This window comes from Prosopis cineraria, unplaced genomic scaffold (assembly GCF_029017545.1).
Source record: "Prosopis cineraria cultivar Desert tree isolate PC_DT_omini unplaced genomic scaffold, ASM2901754v1 PC435, whole genome shotgun sequence".
NCBI lineage: Eukaryota > Viridiplantae > Streptophyta > Magnoliopsida > Fabales > Fabaceae > Prosopis > Prosopis cineraria.
In genome coordinates, this window is record NW_026555760.1 from 1 (window position 1) to 19,777 (window position 19,777).

Here is a 19,777-nt window from a genome sequence, read left to right on the forward strand (position 1 = left end):
TTGTTACTTAAAAGAAAGAAAGAAAAACTAAAACCTGCACAACCCTCTCCCGAGAAACCTACTAAATAATGATACACTATTTCAGCGTGTTCAGGCATACTTTAGAACCTGACCACCAATAGTTTTATAACAAAGCCGTATTATCTTAGATGCAAATCCGACAAGTAACGCAATACAATAATCAATGTGTCTAATTACAGTTATACACTATAATTTATTGTGTTGTAGTGTCTATACAGTGCTGTGTTTTATACTTGTGTCAACATGCTGTTTAGTTCGGAGAACATCAGGCAACTGAGAAAGATATACTTCACCACAATCCTATGAGTTTTTCTGCATTTGGAAACGCACCCAAACTAAACAAGCAGCTAATTTAGAAAAGTTCCCAATCTATTCGAATGACGTAGCCTAAATTCTTAAAAATCTACAACAGAAGAAGATAATTGAATGTCAAAATTCAATCTCGCTCTTAAGTCTTACCCGGCCTATCTTCAATGGCTGACCCAACCCCACTTCCACTTCCACTCAACTCCTGCCTATTCTCTCTCAACTCATCATCGACAGCAAAACGGACAACCCTGCCAAACCTCGTTCTCCTCCGCAAGATACCGAACCTCAACCTCGGACTCCTCGATGAGTTGCAGAGACGCGGAGCAATCAAGGGGGTCCGGATCGGCTCAAGTGGCCTGAAACAGCAACTGTGGAGCTCCAAATGAGGGATGAGATTCGTAGCAAAGCTGGTGCATCCCATGGCGCCGATCGCTATTGGATTTGGTCTTTGATTGTTCAAACGGTTGGCTGTTATTAGAACGATTTGCGCCTCCAGCCGCCTCGTCCGGCTCATGCGGGACAAAAGATTTTTTAATAATATTTAGATCAAAGACCTGTTCGATAATAGTTACGGAGAATTGCATCCAAGTTGAAAGTTAATTATTTTTAAGGTATAATTCGAAATATTCTGAATGCCTGAGGGCCCATCTGCAATTAATCTTTAAAATTAAAAGACTTGATTACCCCTAATCTAAAAATGGAACGCCAACGGTCACCTCTCTTTTTCTTTTTCTTTTCCTAATCGTTTCTACTGCTATTGTCGAATCTGCCCCTAAATTTGCTGATTTTTCTACTCATGTTGTCCACATCGTCTACATTGATAAGGAGCCTGAGAATCATAATCCTCTTCTCTGTCCATAGCAAATTCGTGATTTTGATCCTTTTCTACTCCTATTTATTTCTAGAGAAAAACTGGGGATGCCATAATTGATCATGTGGTTCTTCTTCTTTTGTTTTTTTATTAATTTCACCACCAAATAGTATGGAGGATGTTAAGGAGACCATGTTGTATAGTTCACAAGAGCACTGCTAGTGAATCTTCCACTACGCTAACTTTGAAGTTTCACAAATTTAAAGTAAGTTTGGCCTCCTTTTTTTTTAAAAAAAATTGCTTATTGTTTGCTCAATAATTTTAAGAAATTATCATATCTCTTTAGTTGTTTAATGTGTAAAATATTTATGTTCATGGTGAAGAGGAAATTCCTTAGCCTTGGGTTGCAAAGTTGCATGTTTTTTTCATATTGGAGAAGATTTAAGATTATTGTAATATGATTATTGATATAATTTAACTTAGTTGCTGATATAATATAATATAATTTGAAATTTAAATGTTCTGGAGTAAGTTATTTGTTATGAAATCATAGTGGTATACTTGTTTTATTTAGATGTTTACATGTGAATTGTATAATTCATGACCTGTTTATTATGTGAAAATACCTTATCCGAAACACTAAGTTATGTATTGTGAAAATATGAATATTTTTTTATTTATATTGAATGTTCACTTGTGAAAATAAATTAGGTTTTTGCATGTAAAAATTTTCTTAATTATTTTTTTCATTTGGTTCGTGCATGGCATGTATTGCCAGAAATGGCTGGTATCCCAACTAACTTCCTACTTTTTTTGGATGTGCAAATACAATTGTAATTATGATATGTATGAAAGTATCTCAATTTATATTTTTGTGTAGTTGAGGATGACAATTATTTTTTGTTTATATATAAAAAAGAAACTTTTACATAGTTTGAAATAAGCTTTTCACATTTTGCATATATAAGACAGAAATATGATGTAAGATTTCATGTTAGTATACTTGTTCCAATAGAAGACCAATACCAACATAAAATTATCTAAATTTAATGTACATATTCTTACTAATTCAATGATAGCATGTTATTATTTATGAACCTTATATCGTACAAATTTTGCTATTAACTTGAGAAACCTGCTCCAGAGTTAGCTAAGTGGAGGATCTACTAACAGAACTTTCGTAAACTGTGCAACAAAGCCCTCCTTAGCATCCTCGTAACTACTACAATGAAATCAACCAAAAAAAAAAAAAATTGAACCACATTGTCTGCTAAGGTGAAAAAGACTAAAATTGCAAACCTACTAAAGACAGAGGAGGGGTAATGATTTAGTGCACCTCAGGCTCTTCATCAGTGTAGAGATGACATGGATAATATAAGTAGAAGAATCAACAATTTAGGGGCGGATTCCATCATAGAAATAGAAACAATCATGGAAAGAAAAAGAAGAGAGGTGATAGTTCGTGTTCATTTTTTAAATTAGGGGTAATTGAATCTTTTGAGCTTAAAAATTAATTGCAAATGGGGCCCTTGAATCTTTAGAAAATTATCAAATTATATTGGGTCTTAAAAGTAATTTACTTTCATTTAGAGGATCTAGGTGCGAGTTTCCCTAATATCTTTTTACTTAGGTCTCAAAAATTTTTATTAAAAAATAAGTTTTAAATATTTATTTTTGATTGCAGTTTTAAATATTTATTACTTCCTCCTATTCTTATTGCAAACACTTTTAACCATGTCACCAAATAAAATAATTTAACTTATTAATTTTTTTTAAAATTAAAAATATCTAAAAATTAATTTTTTTAGTAATTTTCTAGAAATAAAACTAGAAAATGTTAATTAACAATTTTGACTTATATTAAGGATAAGGAAATTATTTTAAAAGTCACCCTAAAATAACAATTGAAAAGAACATTTCACGAGCAAGTATGAAATCTAAAAGCTTGTTTGGTTTGTATTTTTAAAATAGTTTTTTATTTTTTTAAAAATATTAAAAAACGTGTTTGAATAAGTATTTTGAATTTAGTTGTTGTCTAAAACTGTTCTCATTTTTTTTTTAAAAACAAAAAATAAAAACATCTTAAAGCTATTTCATTTTATTTTTTTTCAAATATATTACATTTAATTATTAAAAATTATAATTGCCTTAACCAATAATTATCATAAGCTACCACCATTAATCACACTCTTGATCAATTTTTTAATTCTAAATATATTTTTAAATTAATGCAACCAGGTTTTTTTATTTTGTTTTAAAAAATAATTTTAAAAATTGTATTGCAAATCATTTTTTAAAAAAAAGAACAGTAACCAAATGTGACTTAGAGCCTTTTGATTTATGTTCTTATTTCTTATTTTTAAAAACTGTTTTCTAATATGATTTTTATAATAAAATAAAATAAAAATTTATTTTCTTATGTTAATTAAAAAATAATTTTAAAATTAAAAAATAAATTGATAGTGATAGTTACAAATAATTAATAGTGATAATTAATAATAAAAATTAGTCAAGATAACTATAATTTTTAATAATCAAATATAGTGTATTTTAAAAGTAAAAATAAAATAAAAATAACTTAAAGTTGTTTCTATTTTTTTAAAAAAATAAAAATTTTTGGAAACAACTAAATGAAAAACACTTATCTAAATAAATTTTAAATTTTTTCCTTTTTTAAAAATAACAAATAGTTTTTAGAAACAGAAAAGAAAAAAGCTTTAACGTTTGTTTTTTTGACCTGAATTTAAATGTCTAGTTAAACTCTCATATTTATAACTATTTAAATTTACTTGCAACTCATTTTTTAACAAAATTTTGAGACCTGATATATATTATATTAAATTAATTACCATACTTTTGATTACACACGCATATTTTTCCAACGAAGATATTTATTCTATAATCAACATTTATTTTAAGTCCAATTTCATTTTACATATGTCAAAAATTATACAAATTACATCTAATTACTTTATGAAATTAATTAAAACACGCAGCAAAGAAAAAAAAGTTGTAGAAAAAAAATTAATCTAGAACGAGAATGAATCCAGGTGTTCGATATTCATAAATTTGAACGAGAGCTAGTAAATAAGTAAGCTAGTAAACTTTATTGCGAATTTCTGGAGAAACTCCCCCCCCCCCAATAATCTTAATATTTCATTAAACCATCAAAGCAAATGACATAATATTAGCAAACTAAACATTACACAAGTATCATAAAAGTCTAAAGCAAAAGGAGGAAGAAATTAAATTGGTTATAGTCTTGCGATACATTAAAAGTGACAGAACAAAAGAAGCCAGCAAATGGATATCCTGCACCAAAGGTCGTAGAAGATAATCCATGAAATAGCTCCCTGCAAAAACACTGAAAAGGATGCTACGAAGATTCTTTGATTCAAAGCTAGAATAGTACGAATGCAAGTGAGGTTATTGAAACAGTTTGGCTCCATTTAAAGCATTCAGTGCAAAAATTCAGAGTTGACAAAAACCTTAACAAGGCAGAAAGAAGATATCGTCGAAGAAGGATCATGCATGAAATACTGTTGAAGAAGGATCGTGAAATTCTGAGTACTTCACAAAGATGATGAACAATGCCCTTGTGAATGGCAAGAAAAACGATGATACCTCCAAGTTGATAATCTGACCCCTCATCATGCAACTTCAATAAGGTATAGTAATAATCTAACTGGATAAACCGATGAAGGAAGAATGGAAAAGGCACTAAACCAGAGGGCTCTCACATAATGATAACATCCTTTAAAATAAGTTAACGACTCTGAGGTTAAACAGGTCATTTGCTATTCCAAAGAAAAACAAGTGGGACCTATCACATCGATGGATTATAAGTAGAATGCTACTTATAAGTAATACTCCCTCCAGTCCCATTTATAAGTCTAATTTTAGAAGGTATATTTGGTCCCATTTATAAGTCACGGTGCGTCTTTTTAGGTAATATTTGAGAGGTATTTTCAAAATTACCCTTCATGAGAGAGAAAAAGTAACAGGATATTACTTTTTAGATTTGTTATATAGGGACATGTTTGGAATTTTACTTACTTTTATTCCTTATACTTTTATTGTATTGGTATTGATGAGGTTGGTAGAAATGACTTATAAATAGGACCGGAGGGAGTACCAATCAAAGAGATACCAAAAATACATTGAGGACAAACTTTAAGATGATGGTTTTGAAAAACATTTCTAATACGCAGAACAAACAAAAAACAGTAGCACTCGCACAAAAGCAAGGAGTAAAAAATTTATGAAAATATAGAGAAAATCGCATCCAAGGACCCTTGTACAACTTTATTTGCAAAAAAGGACCAAAGAAATTTGCAATTAGGATGAAAGCGAAATTAATTCTCTTTTTTTAATATAACATAAGTGAAATTAATATTAGTTTTGAAAATACCTAATAACCCCTAAACAATGAAACCAGCAAGTTTGAATGGAATAAAAGTGAAGTGCTTGTTTAACAAGCAAACATTCAAAAAACAACTAGTACTTGTTACATTTTTACAAGCAAGAGGTTAGAAAATTATGAGTGATAAAACTATCAAATTTGAGCGAAATGACAAGTGACACAAGCAAACATTCAAAAAAATAACAATTGTGAAGTCTAAACAATGGAAATAGCAAGTTGGAGTGATATTACATTTCCACCACAAGGATATTTTCATCTTTTTTCCAACAATATTATTTACAAATTGACCCCAGGGACTACAGAGTGATACTAGATTTCTTTGGCCCTTTAAATTTGATAATAATTATTTAATTAACATTTATGATGTATTTACAAAATGTATGGGAAGTGAATCAATTTTTTCAAGTATGTGTTATCTTTTTCTCATTAAAATCCACTAAGGTTACATTTGGATGGGTAGATTTGGGCTGAAAATTTGAATTTAAAATTCATAAATTTTAAGTTCTTTGTTTAGATAATATAAAAAATTACAAATTATAATATTAAAATACTTTAGTTAGATCCTAATAAAATTTTAAATTTTAAATTCTATGTTTGAATTTAAATGCAACTCGAATGATGTCAGTGGTCCGGTCTCGATCAAGGGTGGTGACTCAATCTCGATCAACTTCGATAACCGACATCAGTTGGATGTGATAGACCAGTACCAAACGATGGTAGCAAACCATACCGAATGGCAGCGTTGGATCGGCATCGAAAGACAACAACAATGGCAAACTAGCATCTAGTGGCAGAGGAGGGTCATCCGGGTAGACGTCGACAGTTTGGTTCCAATCATCATTGGCAGTCTGGTCCCAATCAACATTAGCAATCATATCCCTATCAAAGCCAGTGGTTCAATCCTAGTCGAAGCTAGCAGTCTAGTCCCAATCATAGCCAGTTGTTCGGTCCCCGTTGACACCGACAATGTTGTCCCAATTGTTGCATGCGATGCCAATGGATGTTGGTCAGAGATAGTGATATTGAAGTCAAAAAGATAATGAAATCAACAAATAAACACGAATGGAGAGAAAAACTTTCATTAAAATTTAAAAAAAATAGGAGTTTAAAAAGGATTTGAAATTACATTGGGATTGAGGTAAGATTTGAATCAAATCTAAATCTAAATTCAAATCCACATATATTCAAACATAACATTAAATATGATAATTTTAGTAGCTACTTCTACCAAAAACCTGATTTTGATTATTTTCAACATGAAACTAAATAAGCTCTTGACACGGGTTTTAATTTTGTCAACTTTGACATTAAGAAGGATTTATACCGACAAACAAACTTGACAAGAAGAGCAGTGGTGGTGAGATGGACCAAACCAATTCAAGATGTCTTTGATGATATATCATCCGCTGCTGACTTGTTGCTTCAATTCAAATGTTCACTTCTTTGTCTCTCATCGTCAAGGACTCGTTGTTGAAGGTGGACGAGCTTGCACGCAGACAGACAGATTGTGTCTGTGTCGTCATGGAGAAGATGCCACAAGTAAGGATATGTGAGATAGGGACGAGGCTGCCATGGCTGATTATTTGGCTTCATAGGGAACTAATTAACAACAACGTAACATGATGACAAGATTCTCAAGGTAATTTCATTTAGCATACATTGATGCATATCACTTCAATTTCCTGACAATATCCATTCATTCTATTCTATTTGTAGTGTACGTATGATATAATATTGATCTCCTATAGCCCTCGTGAAATGTTTTGGACATAAATGAGCATGGTAATAATAATTTCAAGTACGTCAGATATGGATGCTTTACTTGAGGTGTCTATCGTACTGCATCACTTTTACTCTTTCATCATTAATTAACAACTTTTTTTTTTTGCTGATAAGCTTCATCATTAACCCTCTTTGATTTAAACTAATTCAAGTCCTATCATAATTATTGCATTCCATTTGTGATTGACTACTTGATTACTTGATTATGGTGTGGTACTGGGTCGCAGATCAAAGTAGGTTTAGGTTGAAAGTCAACTCTTTTTCAAAAAAAGTAAATATTATATGTTAATTATTATTAATAATTAATAATACAATAACACAAGACCATGCCATATATAGGTTGTGATTTGTGAATGCATGGTCCGATACCTAGATAAAATATTGCTCGAATTTTTGGCTAAATTATTAATTAATATACAGCAGTCATTTAGACTTGGTTATGTCAGCTTCATGATCCGTACTAGAGCCATTACATATCCAGTGTAATGAAAACCACGATTTTGTTTTTTTTTTTTTTTACCGATAATGAAAACCACTTGACCAGTTTAAAATATTTCAACTGTTCAATTTTCTACAATCTAATACTTCCTTGTATGAAATGAACGAGACACAAAACTCTTATCTACTAAACATTTTAATTTTATAATTCTGGGGGAAATACATTAAGTAATTTTTGAAATATTAAAAGACCAAAGTAATAAATTGGAACTTTTCTACTAAACATTTTAATTTTATAATTCTAGGGGAAAAATTAAGTAATTTTTGAAATATTAAAAGACCAAAGTAATAAATTGGAACTTTTCTACTAAACATTTTAATTTTATAATTCTAGGGGAAAAAATTAAGTAATTTTTGAAATATTAAGACACCAAAGTAATAAATTGGAACGTTTATTTAATAGTCATCTAGCAATTGTACCTCGGAGCTAGACCACATCTAATGAAAACGTATCATGCTTGGACTTCTCTGTACACTTTTCTCCGTTTCAGCCCTTGTTGATCTCAAAGAAACTCAGCATGAACAAACTCAAGCTCTGTAATTTCAATCAAAACTAACAAAAACTACAAGAAAATGTTTCAAAATGATTCATTCTAAGGCGTCCCATTTAAAAGACCTTTCTTCCTCTACCAGCTGTAACTAATATTTTCCCACTCACAGATATCATAATGCTAAGACTGAGATCCACTACCCTAGCTAGGAAAATGATCATTTACAATTATGAAGCTGATAGTATTTACAACATGGATGCTATGCATGGACAATAACCATAAAAATCAGGAAGGAATCAAAGAATAATTGCCCCACCAGAACTGTAAATTTAATTAATTTATCGCCTCTTTTTTTTGCTGAGACTTCGGTGCAACTGCCATGACCATACAAGCAGACATGATACAAGGATAACTCCAACAGATGACCAGAACATTACCAGCCATGAAGGCATTGGTTTAGGATACAAACCTGGGAAAACAAAGCAACAAAATTTCATTGAATAAGCTGTTTGAATGAATACTTAAGTGATAAAGAACTTACAAGTAGACCTACCATGTCCAAACTTGATACAAATTAGTAATTCAACAATGCAAATGGCAAGAGAAAGCCAGCAAAAAGCTCCGACCTTTTTCACCGGCTTCCTGGGAATTTCACAACGAACACGTAGGGATGAAATATTGAATTAAACAATGATAGTACTATTTAGGACGGCAATAAAATAAGAAGAAGACAGGCAGTATGTACCTGTCTTGAAGGTAGGAATTGTACTCGCGAATGGTTGGGATCGCAATTAACCACCACAAAATCAACCGATAAATGATAACAGGATTTCGAGGTGGTATCCACAGACAGAACTTGAGAAAGAATGTGTTGAGCTCTACAGTTAAAAAGACAATACAAAGACTGATCACTTGAATAAAACGCCAAGGACCAAGCAATGGATGCCACTCATCTTTGTCCCAATGTGCTGGAGTAAATTGTCCTAATGTTCGCTTTACCTGATGGATAGAGGAAAAAGGAGCACTAGAGTCAAAATCAGTCTCCTTATAGCGCTATCAAAAGGTTGGGGGGGGGGGGTTCATTATTTCCTCAATGAGAAATGAAGCACCGGCTATTTAACATTTTGAGTCCTAGAAAGTAGTCAATATACAAGTAAACCTTCCAAACTCACAAAGTCTTACAAATGAGTCCTTCTAGCGTCAGTGAGTCACTTGACCGAAAAACTTAACTTGCAACGAGTTTGTTGCACTATCAAAGATTAATTAACTTGTGCACTTATTAACTTTCAAGAGTAAAGTTAATTAGGTTTTAAAATATAAGGTTCAAATTGTTAATTTACTCAAATATATGCTTGTTGATTTAATTGACCATAATCCTAAACGCACCTTTCCCATGATATTAGGTTGACGGCTCAGGCCAACCCACTTGTATGTTTTCCCATCAAAATACCTAACAGTATACATTCCTGCCCATATACCTGCATAGTAAACCAAGCAAATAAATATATTACGATTAGGCATTAATAGCAAATGGATCACAACAAATCTAATTTGGATAAATGACTAATTATCCGCAACTGGTCAATATCTCTACTTTAAAAATGTATTAAAGAGGAAAAGAGTCTAATATTACAAAAAAAGAAAGATAAAACACCACAGGCACAAAATATGCTGAGGCTGGCAAAAATTAAATCAACTAAACATAAAGAAGCAATAAATTCATGTAAAGAAATCAAAAAATTCCAGGTTCAACTATTATCATTCCAAAAAATATATTATGAACAAATAATTAATTATTAAATAAATTTACTAAAGTGTATCACTAGCTAGTGCTACTACTAGTTTCAAACATTGAATCTTGAAAAGACAAGGTAACTATCGTAAGAAGAAACAATCAAAAGCTTAATGTCACATGAAAATAGCCTCAAAATTTTGATATTCACCAGAAATTAGGAGTTCTCCAGATAGTATAAAAACACAAATACATAAAACGTGGTTGTGAAAATTTCACTGCCTCAAGATGCATGGCAGGGGCATAAAAAAACTCCCACTATAATTCTTCATGTATGGGGCTAGCTCTCATCTTTATAGTCAAATACTAAAATTCCAAAAACATTAAGAACATATCCATGATTTTGAAAATCTAACCTTTGGTCTGATGATATAGTCCATAAATAGGAGCATGCTTTGGCCCAAATAAACATAGGTGCTTGCTTAAAATAATTATACATGGTAAGTACTACCTCACCAACAAGGAAAACAAAAGGTTAAGAATTCTTACCAAACCAGTTACAGATCAAAATGTCAAGTATGATACTGTCCCACCAGCATTCATTGAAGTTCGGTAACATGTGGCGAAAAGTAAACTGCTAATGCAAATATAAGCTCATAAGCAAACAATATTGTATAATTTGGAAAGTAACATGCTTTAACAATACAAATCCAGCCCTTCCCCTCCCCACAAACTGTAGAGACTAAGTGAGATCAATTAACAAATTGCATAGTTATAAATCAGATCAAGGGCTAACCTCCATCAACTCAAAACCAATTGATAACACCCAAAGAAGAGGCTGATTACGGATCAAAATAGCCTTCCCCCACCACCCGATTACATGAGCAAGAACAAATTCATCAAAAAGTGTATCCTAGAAAACAGAGAATATAAAAACAGGAGCATAAGGAACCCACATGATCAAGGGAAGAACAAGACAGCATTAGTAGGTGAGAACAGGATAAAGTTTGTGAAAGAAGAAATCATACATAAAGATTCTTAAACCTGCTCGTAGGGTTTTCTGGCACATAAATGCGACAATCAGCACCATAAGACCTTTCAGGAAGCTCTGCATAAAGTCAGGAATAATAATTATGCATATTAATGATCCAATCCAGTAAAAAAATCTCTTCAAGAATAAAATGAAACAAAATTCAACAATTAACTAGCTGCTACTTATCCAATTCAAAACTTAAAAAGAGAAGAACCAGATTCATTACCAACACCAAGATCAGGATGAAGAAATTTCATGAACTGTCGAGCATCATCACGTTTCTGGGAAAAAATACTCAATCATTCAGTCAATGGAAATAGAAAAACTAATAATAGACCCCCACATGTTTATTATCCATAAATTTGCTAGAGACAGACATAGTCAGAGTGGGAAGGAGCCAACAGACAATAATATAAAAGGTACACAATACAAGTAGTGCAAAGATGCACTGTGATGTAATTCACGTAAAAATTATCTCTGCAAATCACATAAATGAATACCCTTTAAACTCTGCATGCATGTGTTACACTTTTTGCATACACAGCTTTAACAGAAAATAAGGGGTTATATCAAGACACAACAACTGACCTGGAAAAGCAAAAATGTGAGGGCAACAAGGTAAACAACAGCCATGCCATGGACCAGTCGCCAAATTGCAGGATGTGGTCTAATAAGAATCCTGAATGAAAACAGTGAATAATGAATGTTAGACAGACGTAGTGGTCTCCGCAGATAAATCAACCAGAAACCTTAAGCTGGTCTGAAAAATTACTCAAAGTACTACTTGTCCATCATCATTCCCTACTCCTGGAGACCCAGTAGAAAAATATTTTCATCTAAGTAGCTTAACCTAACAGAACAACTTGAGATGGGATTACATTATAGAAATAGAGTTAAAACAATATAAGACTAATCTAGTCGATCAAAAGGATTCATTTCTGTTTAAAAGTTTCACCATCAGCCTGTAGTCCCCCAATTCCTAAATAAGGAATAAACAGATATTTCCAATGAATGCTCTTTTTAATGAACTTACTACAACTTTTACACACTTTTCCCCTGAATATATAGTTAAAAGCCACCTCACAACTTACCAATCCAGGATTCTCACTTGAACCACATGCAGGACGAGTAAGAATACATTCAAAAAATAAAGATCTACCTACAGAGTTGAAAGATACAAACTTGACACAACAAAGTTACTTTAGTTACTCACGTGGAAGGAGCTTGCAGCAGGCAGTAAGCAAGAAAAACAGCAATCATTGCCCACACACCCCTACAGAAAAACCAAGTATTTAACATACTGTACAAACAGTACAATTCTCAAATGATAAGGCATGTTAGTAATGACTATCCGAGTAATACTATAAATGAGGACAAAACCTTTTAACAGAGGTAACAAGATCACCAGATGCATCTCTTTCTGGATCGAGTGCACCGCTTGCCCATCTGGCATCATATACATCAAAACTAAAAATTAAAAAGAAGACAAGCTTAATAACTTTACTTGAGAAAGCATTCGTCAAATGGTCAAGGTGAGCAACTAATTTGGCATCAATTTATCAAATGGAGCACTCACATTAGAAAACAAGCGCCAATCATTAACAATGTAATAGTGCGAGGCTTGTAAGCCCATGCAGTCCATGGATCAAATTCTTCGTCAACATTTGACACATAATGGAAATCACCATTTTCTTTATCAAGGTAATCATTTCTCTTAACCCTTTTCTGACAGCTGGACTCCATAATTTGGTGTCCAGAAAAGCTTTCTTAGAGTTCCTGAGATCACAGAAGTAAGATTATTTCCCCATGCTATGACAAAGATATGATCATGAAGAAGCCGTTCGTGGAAAGTACAAAGAATAACAAATAGTGAGAAAAATTCTCTTTTTGCAAGACATAAACCATCATATCACGCTTACCAATAATGACCATTACGTGAAAGCACAGCAAATGAGCAAACACTCATTTAAGTACATAACATAGGCAGCACAAGTAGGCAAGGTTCTTACCAAACTACCCTCGTGTCATTAAGCATTACATTTAAGAGAAAAATTTTCAGAGAAGAACAAGAGATATATAGACCCATATAGACGCACGATACCATTTTCAAAAGAAAATCTGCAATTCTATGTTTTTTTTTTTTGGGAGGTAGGGGGGCTCCCAGGCCCAGTAAAGATCCAATTTGCAGTGAGTTTCAAATGAATTTTAATACTAATTTTGGTTCACACTGATATCATTTGTTGTTATTAGCATACAATGCAACAAAAAATTCCCATATCGTAAAACAAAACTCCCACGAGATTCCTTTTATTGTAAAAAAATGATTCAACAAAAAGTTACAATTTGCCTTCAGAAAATTAAACGATCTTAAAGTTCGAAGTTAAAGACCAAGCTAGACAGTTGCACAACCAATGAATTGAGGCATAAGAAATCGCTTTGGCCCAGGAAAAATTTATTTAAAAAATAATAATAAACTGCAAATTTGTAGCCTAAGTAGCATCTAATAAACAATTTAATCATAAATAACCGACCTAAAGGCCGCACATAAAAAATATTATGATAAATAGAAGCACACACAATATAATTCAGATAAAACCAACATGCACTTTGCAAAGAATAGCAGACTGAACAAATGAGCCATCCCTCCGACTAACCTTTGGTTAAGAACTTAACAAACGGATGAATACCAAAAGAACTCTCAACAGAAACTATTTCGAAAGCCTTCCTCGAAAAAGAGATTTAAAAAAAAATGATCAAGGCAATTGGCCAATGATATAATTTCACTGTCGTGATCTATTCTAATCTCGCATCCACAGCATCAACAACAGAAAACCCATCACCTCAATGCACAATTCAACGCTAAACCACTGCATGTAAGAAAAATTCACCGTACCTTAAATCCAGTAAAGAGACACGGGACATAAAAATGAGAAGAAAATGCTTGAGGGGATAAAACTAATTTAAATTAAATAGAAGCATAATTAATAAGATAAACGGGATTAAACAAAAACAAGAAAAATGAAAATACACGTACACTGAATGTGAGGAGCAGAATCGAAAACAGAAACGAAGCCCAATCCAAAAAAGAAAATGCAGGCACAAAAGAGATAGAGACGGGGAGAGAGAGTAGGTAAAAGTGCGAGCGCTAGAGGTATTATACGGAAATGATTTATTTGAAGAAAAAGTGGGTTTTAAAGTCATCTATAGTTTTGATGCTGAGTTTTCAGAGACGGAAGACTTACGTAGAGAGGCCGGCAGAGAAAGGACTCCTGGCCGTACGATTGAGAGAGCGAGAAGATCGAAGCCGTCAGATCAAAGTAGAAGAGAAGACGCGGCAGCGAGCGGAAGCAGCAGAAGCGTATAATATTAATCAAAGAAGGCGAGTGTTTGTGATTATCTCTCCCACTGATAATTAACAGCAATAAAAAAACCAGTTTTTTGCTGCAGTGAGAGATTCTTAAGGTTGGGTTCGAGCGTATTAAGAGTGAGAGAGAGAGAGGGAGGGGAGTGTAGTTTTGTGGTGGTCTCTCTCTCTCTCTTTGTGAGTGAGTGTGAGTCTTTGGTTTCGTTCGCGGCAGAGTCTGCTGCAACAGCGGCGAAAAGGCAAAGAGTGATGATGATGATGAGGAGAGAAATTACAAAGGGGAGAGAGAGAGAGAATGAGAGAGAGAGTACGATGGTCAAAGAGAGATTTGAAGATGGTATTGGATACGCACGCTGATGAAAACAGAAAATGTTGAAAGGTGGGGGGATTTAAAGGGGCATGGGGAGGAGAGAGTGGGGGGCGACGGGACGGAGAATTAATGTTTGTGCCAGAAGTACCCCTCTGAATCTTCTTTAATTGCAGCACATCGCTTCCTTTGATTCCTCTCCAAGATCTGAATTTACCATTATACCCTTCCTTCCCATTAACAACCTTTTCTCCAAAAAATTTAAGGCAAAAAAGACAGGGAGAAATGAAAGTATGGCTAGGTCTCTTAATCCTGCTATAAAAGGTTCTAGGTTTCCCGACCTTTCTGTTACCGGAATCGGAAAATTTCTTTAAATTTTGCCATAGAGAAGCTAATTTGTATGCTGATTCTGTTACACGGTTTTCTTATAACTTAGAGTTAGATTAGATAGTTCATTTTATTTCTTTGATCATCCCCAAAATGATGAAAAAAGTGTAGGATGGTTTATATTTTGCTTTAGTTTGTAATAGTAGTTTCTCAGAATTTTTTTTTTTTAAAAAAGAAGGCCCTAGGTTCAAACAAATCTTGATGGGAACGTAGAATGAAAATGACAGTTTTTTACTCGCTCGCTCGCTTTAGACATCCTAATCCAAATAGCTTATATCCCCCCTCTTGTTATAATTCTTATTAGAATTGAATTAGACTAGCCGAGTTGAATCAAAAATTGGTTCTAAATTTAGTATGGTTATAGCAAAAATTTGTTTATCTTGACAATTGTCCAAAACTAGTCACCAACATGCTAGAACTGGCAAAATTAGTGGGTTGATCGGTTGAATCGGTCTTATTTTTAAATTTTTTTATTTGTGAAACTTTAATTCATATTTACAAATTACAATTTACACATAATAAGTATTAATAAATGGAAAAAATGAATAAATATGTAAGAAATATGCATATATGTATATATTTTAAAGTTATAAATTGTACATTATGAAATAAGTATATATATTTTGGATTAAAATGATGGAATAGTCAATAGTGATGGATATTGCCATTTTTAATTATATACTATTTTTTAAATTAAAAAATTACTTTTATTATCATGGGTAATATTTTTTATTTTAAGCATATATTATTTAAAACATATTAATTTATTTATGATTGGTTGAATCATAGTTTGACCATTAAACTATGAATTAATACCTCATTTGGTTTAATAACCGATTTAGCTTTCTTGACCTTCATTGTAATGAGCTACTAGACACTAAAAAAAACCAATGAATTAAAGATAAAATTTTATTTCATCACAAATTAATGATATCATTGTTGCTACTCTTGCTAAGAGAGGTAAGTAGAGCCAGTGACTTGAGTAAATTTGCCTTACTTAGGCCAAGTTTATTTAGATTAAGTTTAAAAATTAACCGAACAGATAAAAAAAGATTATATAGCCAAATTTAATCCTAATACCTTGGGCTTTTGAGTTAGCCCTAATACTTAAATTATTAAATATTATATTATATTTTCTTAGTCAATTTTAATTTTTATCTTAAAACAATTAAAATCTTTAATTTTTATATTATTTTAATTTTATTATATTAATAATTAAAAAATTTAAATATTTGAGTTAAACTCATTCGGTTTTGACTTAGTTCAAATTTTTTAAAATTTATTTGAATAATATGGATAGGTCAAAGTAAATAAAATAAAATAAATTTTTAAGTTTGATCCTAATTTTTTCGTCCATGTTTAACTTGCTCTGAATTACCGACTGCAGAGCTCACTTTTGTAATCTTAACATTTTCAGTGGGCGTGGTCATTCACTATTGAACAGACCTTGTTGCGAGAAAGAAGGCATACCTATGTAATTCTATGCTCCGAAAAAAGATTAGTTCTTGACTATGGGTCAGAAAAATAATTATTATATAAAAAAATTGGATAAATCAATCCATGCAAAGAGCACAAGAAAACATGGGTGCATTAAATACTTGTCAAAATCAATCTACTATTTGGAACAGAAAGGGATAAAGTAAATCCCTTAAAATGGACCTACGTTATGAGCTTGTTTGGTGAGCCACTTATTATATCCATTCACCTTGCAATGGATGTGGCAAAGAATACTGTTTCAATTTTTTATGAGAAATTTTTCTATTTTTTTTACTTAAAAAATATAATAATAAATTATTTTAAAATATATAAATAATAATAAAATCTCTTAAAATATAATAACATATTATTACATGTTAAATTTTTTATTTATTGTATTGTTATAAATATAAGAAAAAAAGTTGTGAATATTTAAACAAAATGTATTAATTATTTATTTTTAACAAGGACAATTTAATATTTATATAAATTTATTAATGATAAAAAAAATTTTATAGACTTTAAGAAAATTATAATATTTTAAAGGATCAAATTATTATTTATATATTTAAAAAAATTATTATCATTTTTTTGCTTGACCAACAAAAGTCTTTCAAAAACTCGTTAAAATTGAGTATGTCTTTGTAAATAGTCTACCAGCAAAAATTTTCATACTAACAATAAGATTGACTAAATTTTTATATTGGTAGATAAAGTTAGAAATTTTTATATTGGTAGATAAAATTAGAAAATTTTCTTTCTTGTCTTGTCAACAATATTTAACTATATAAGTATATTAATCCCTGCCTTATAGGCACTAATCAAAACATTATGGAAATATTTACGAATTTCTTATTACTAATAAAATTCAACATCTTTACTAATATTAACCGGTGATTCTTCTGAGAATTTGTTGTTGAAATGATCAATGGGTTGTTTTGAGAAGACATGCCTCGTTGATCAACAGGCTGTCAAGGACGCACGAGGTTGTTATTTGTCATCTCAAACAGCTCTGTGAGGATTTTAGGTTATTGATGCAACTCTTTCTCTAACATCTTTTTTCTTACCTTCCTTTTTTCTTTGTTCTTTCTTCGTGACATGCATATTTAAAGTTATCAATTAAAATCAATTCAGTCCTAACAAATTGATTCTTAAAGAATCAGAATCTAAATAGGTTGGTCATAATAAATTTAATTATATTTTATGACTCTCTTTTACAAGGCTTGATCTTATTTTCTTTACTTTTTTAATTTAAAATTTTAAAAAATATATTTATAATCTTAAAAAAAAGTTATTACACATGAAATTAAGTTTTAAAAAATAAATTTAAATCAATTCACACCACAATAAATAAAAAAAACTAAACTTCCAAGTCTAATATCAAATAGCAACATCAAAATAATACCAATAAAAATTAGACTCGGCTAACACTATCAATTAAATCTTAATGAATATATAAAAAAGGAATGAATAAATCTAATATATTTATTTTTTTAGTTATATATTTAATATTTTATTTTTTATATTACAATTTAAAAAATAATAAAGAGCCTTAAAGGGTCAGCCCTTTTATTTTTGAGCTTATAAAAATTAATTCTTTTAAGTTTGAATTATCATTTTTCACTCCAAAATAGTGGCCTGGGCCCTAGTTATTTTCAAACTTAAAAGAACTTACCCAACAGGCTAAGCCTTAATTAACAGCTCTAAGCACACTTTTTAAAAAGATACTATTTTACATCTTATATATCAATTACCTTTTTAAAAGAATTAATGACTTTTATACGTTAAAATAAATTGTTAATTACTTTATTCAAATTTTGCCTTTTTCATAATTTTGATGAGTATAGTAAATGTTATATACAAAAGGACATATTTTTAAACATGGTGCAACTCTTTCTTTTTCTATGGTTTGTTTTGTATCTTGTGTCTCTGTTCATGCACATTTTTTAAGATAGACGCATGTTTCATTCAATAATTGAGATTTCATTATGTTATTATTTTATATTTTTTAAATTCAATATATTATGCTTTTCATAGCTCATATGAATTTTACTATTGGAGACAATTATATTCAAAGTACGATCGGGTATTAAATGTAAACACTTTTAGTAGAAATTCAAACTTTGATTCACCACGTTGTGAGAGACTAGTTCTTTTCACTAAACCTAACCCCATTGATCATTGTATGTTTCATATCGTAGTATCTATAAGATTAATTATATTTTTTATATTTTCTTTATTTAAGATGATCAAAATAATCAAACTATAATTACAAAATAAGGAACTCTAGATCATGAGAAATTCTTAAATAGACCCAATATAATAAATCATTCATGGTCCATCTAATAAAAATAGAGAAATACTTACATAAACTGAGTGTATCACATCATTTGTAACCTTTTTAATAAAAATATAACATTTAAATAACATTAAATATAAATTAATTTTAATATTAATGATAATAAAGAGAGAAGAGGTAAGAAATTAAATGTGAATTATGTTATAAAAATAAAATTAATTAAAAAATATCACACAATATTTTATTTAAATTATTTAAAGCATTTTAATTGAACAGATTATAAATATCATGATGCATCAAATTTATTTAAGTATTTTTTTAAAAAATATGACATTAAATTAAATTTATTCTGACATTAATGTGAGGCTGTGCATCAAATCTAATTAGTTCTTTTTTGTTTAAAGTGATATTTTTGTCTGCTTTTTTTATTTTCCCATTTTATTAGGAGGATTGGAATCATAGTCACTCTCCTCGAGGTATCAAAAAGGAATGCATCATGGTAAAAACAAATGTGAAAAAGGGTATATAAGTTTTTACGTTATTTCTAATGAATGTGAAAGATTTAAATAAAATACTTTTTTACTAAAAATCATATTCTCTAATTTTATTTAAATTTTATGATACCTATGAAATTAGATTAAGAGCTGAGTAATATGATCGATTCCCTGCAATCTGAAGACATTTTGGCAAGTAAGGATGGTGCTCGACATCTACTTTTGTACTAGAGATAATTATCTCAATCAGATAAAACGTAAATGATTTGAAAATAACAGCGAAGAATAAAAAGAAAAAGAATTGAATAATAGATATTATTGTATTTCCATAAATTTATACCGTGAGTCGT

The 19,777-nt window shown here is 30.8% G+C and overlaps 1 protein-coding gene across 8 annotated transcripts; it reads right to left on the minus strand.

The window, feature by feature from the left end:
* Positions 1–8,363: 8,363 nt before the first annotated feature.
* LOC129297095 (CDP-diacylglycerol--serine O-phosphatidyltransferase 1-like) lies at positions 8,364–14,811 on the minus strand. Of its 8 annotated transcripts, XM_054935470.1 has the most exons (14): positions 14,135–14,280; positions 13,755–13,967; positions 12,677–12,876; positions 12,481–12,567; positions 12,314–12,373; positions 11,689–11,779; positions 11,327–11,381; positions 11,096–11,175; positions 10,864–10,980; positions 10,617–10,704; positions 9,722–9,813; positions 9,081–9,334; positions 8,889–8,977; positions 8,364–8,804 (listed from the first exon to the last, which is right to left on the minus strand). In XM_054935470.1, exons 3-14 carry the CDS (start codon positions 12,841–12,843, stop codon positions 8,674–8,676), a joined length of 1,311 nt encoding a protein of 436 aa, XP_054791445.1. In that variant the 5' UTR covers positions 12,844–12,876; positions 13,755–13,967; positions 14,135–14,280; the 3' UTR covers positions 8,364–8,673. The 8 variants fall into 8 exon arrangements, with proteins under 8 accessions (XP_054791445.1, XP_054791449.1, XP_054791448.1 ...); XM_054935474.1 differs by lacking the exons at positions 13,755–13,967; positions 14,135–14,280 and adding an exon at positions 14,343–14,811 and having other exon boundaries at positions 10,617–10,701; positions 12,481–12,546; XM_054935473.1 differs by lacking the exons at positions 13,755–13,967; positions 14,135–14,280 and adding an exon at positions 14,343–14,811 and having other exon boundaries at positions 12,481–12,546.
* Positions 14,812–19,777: the final 4,966 nt, after the last annotated feature.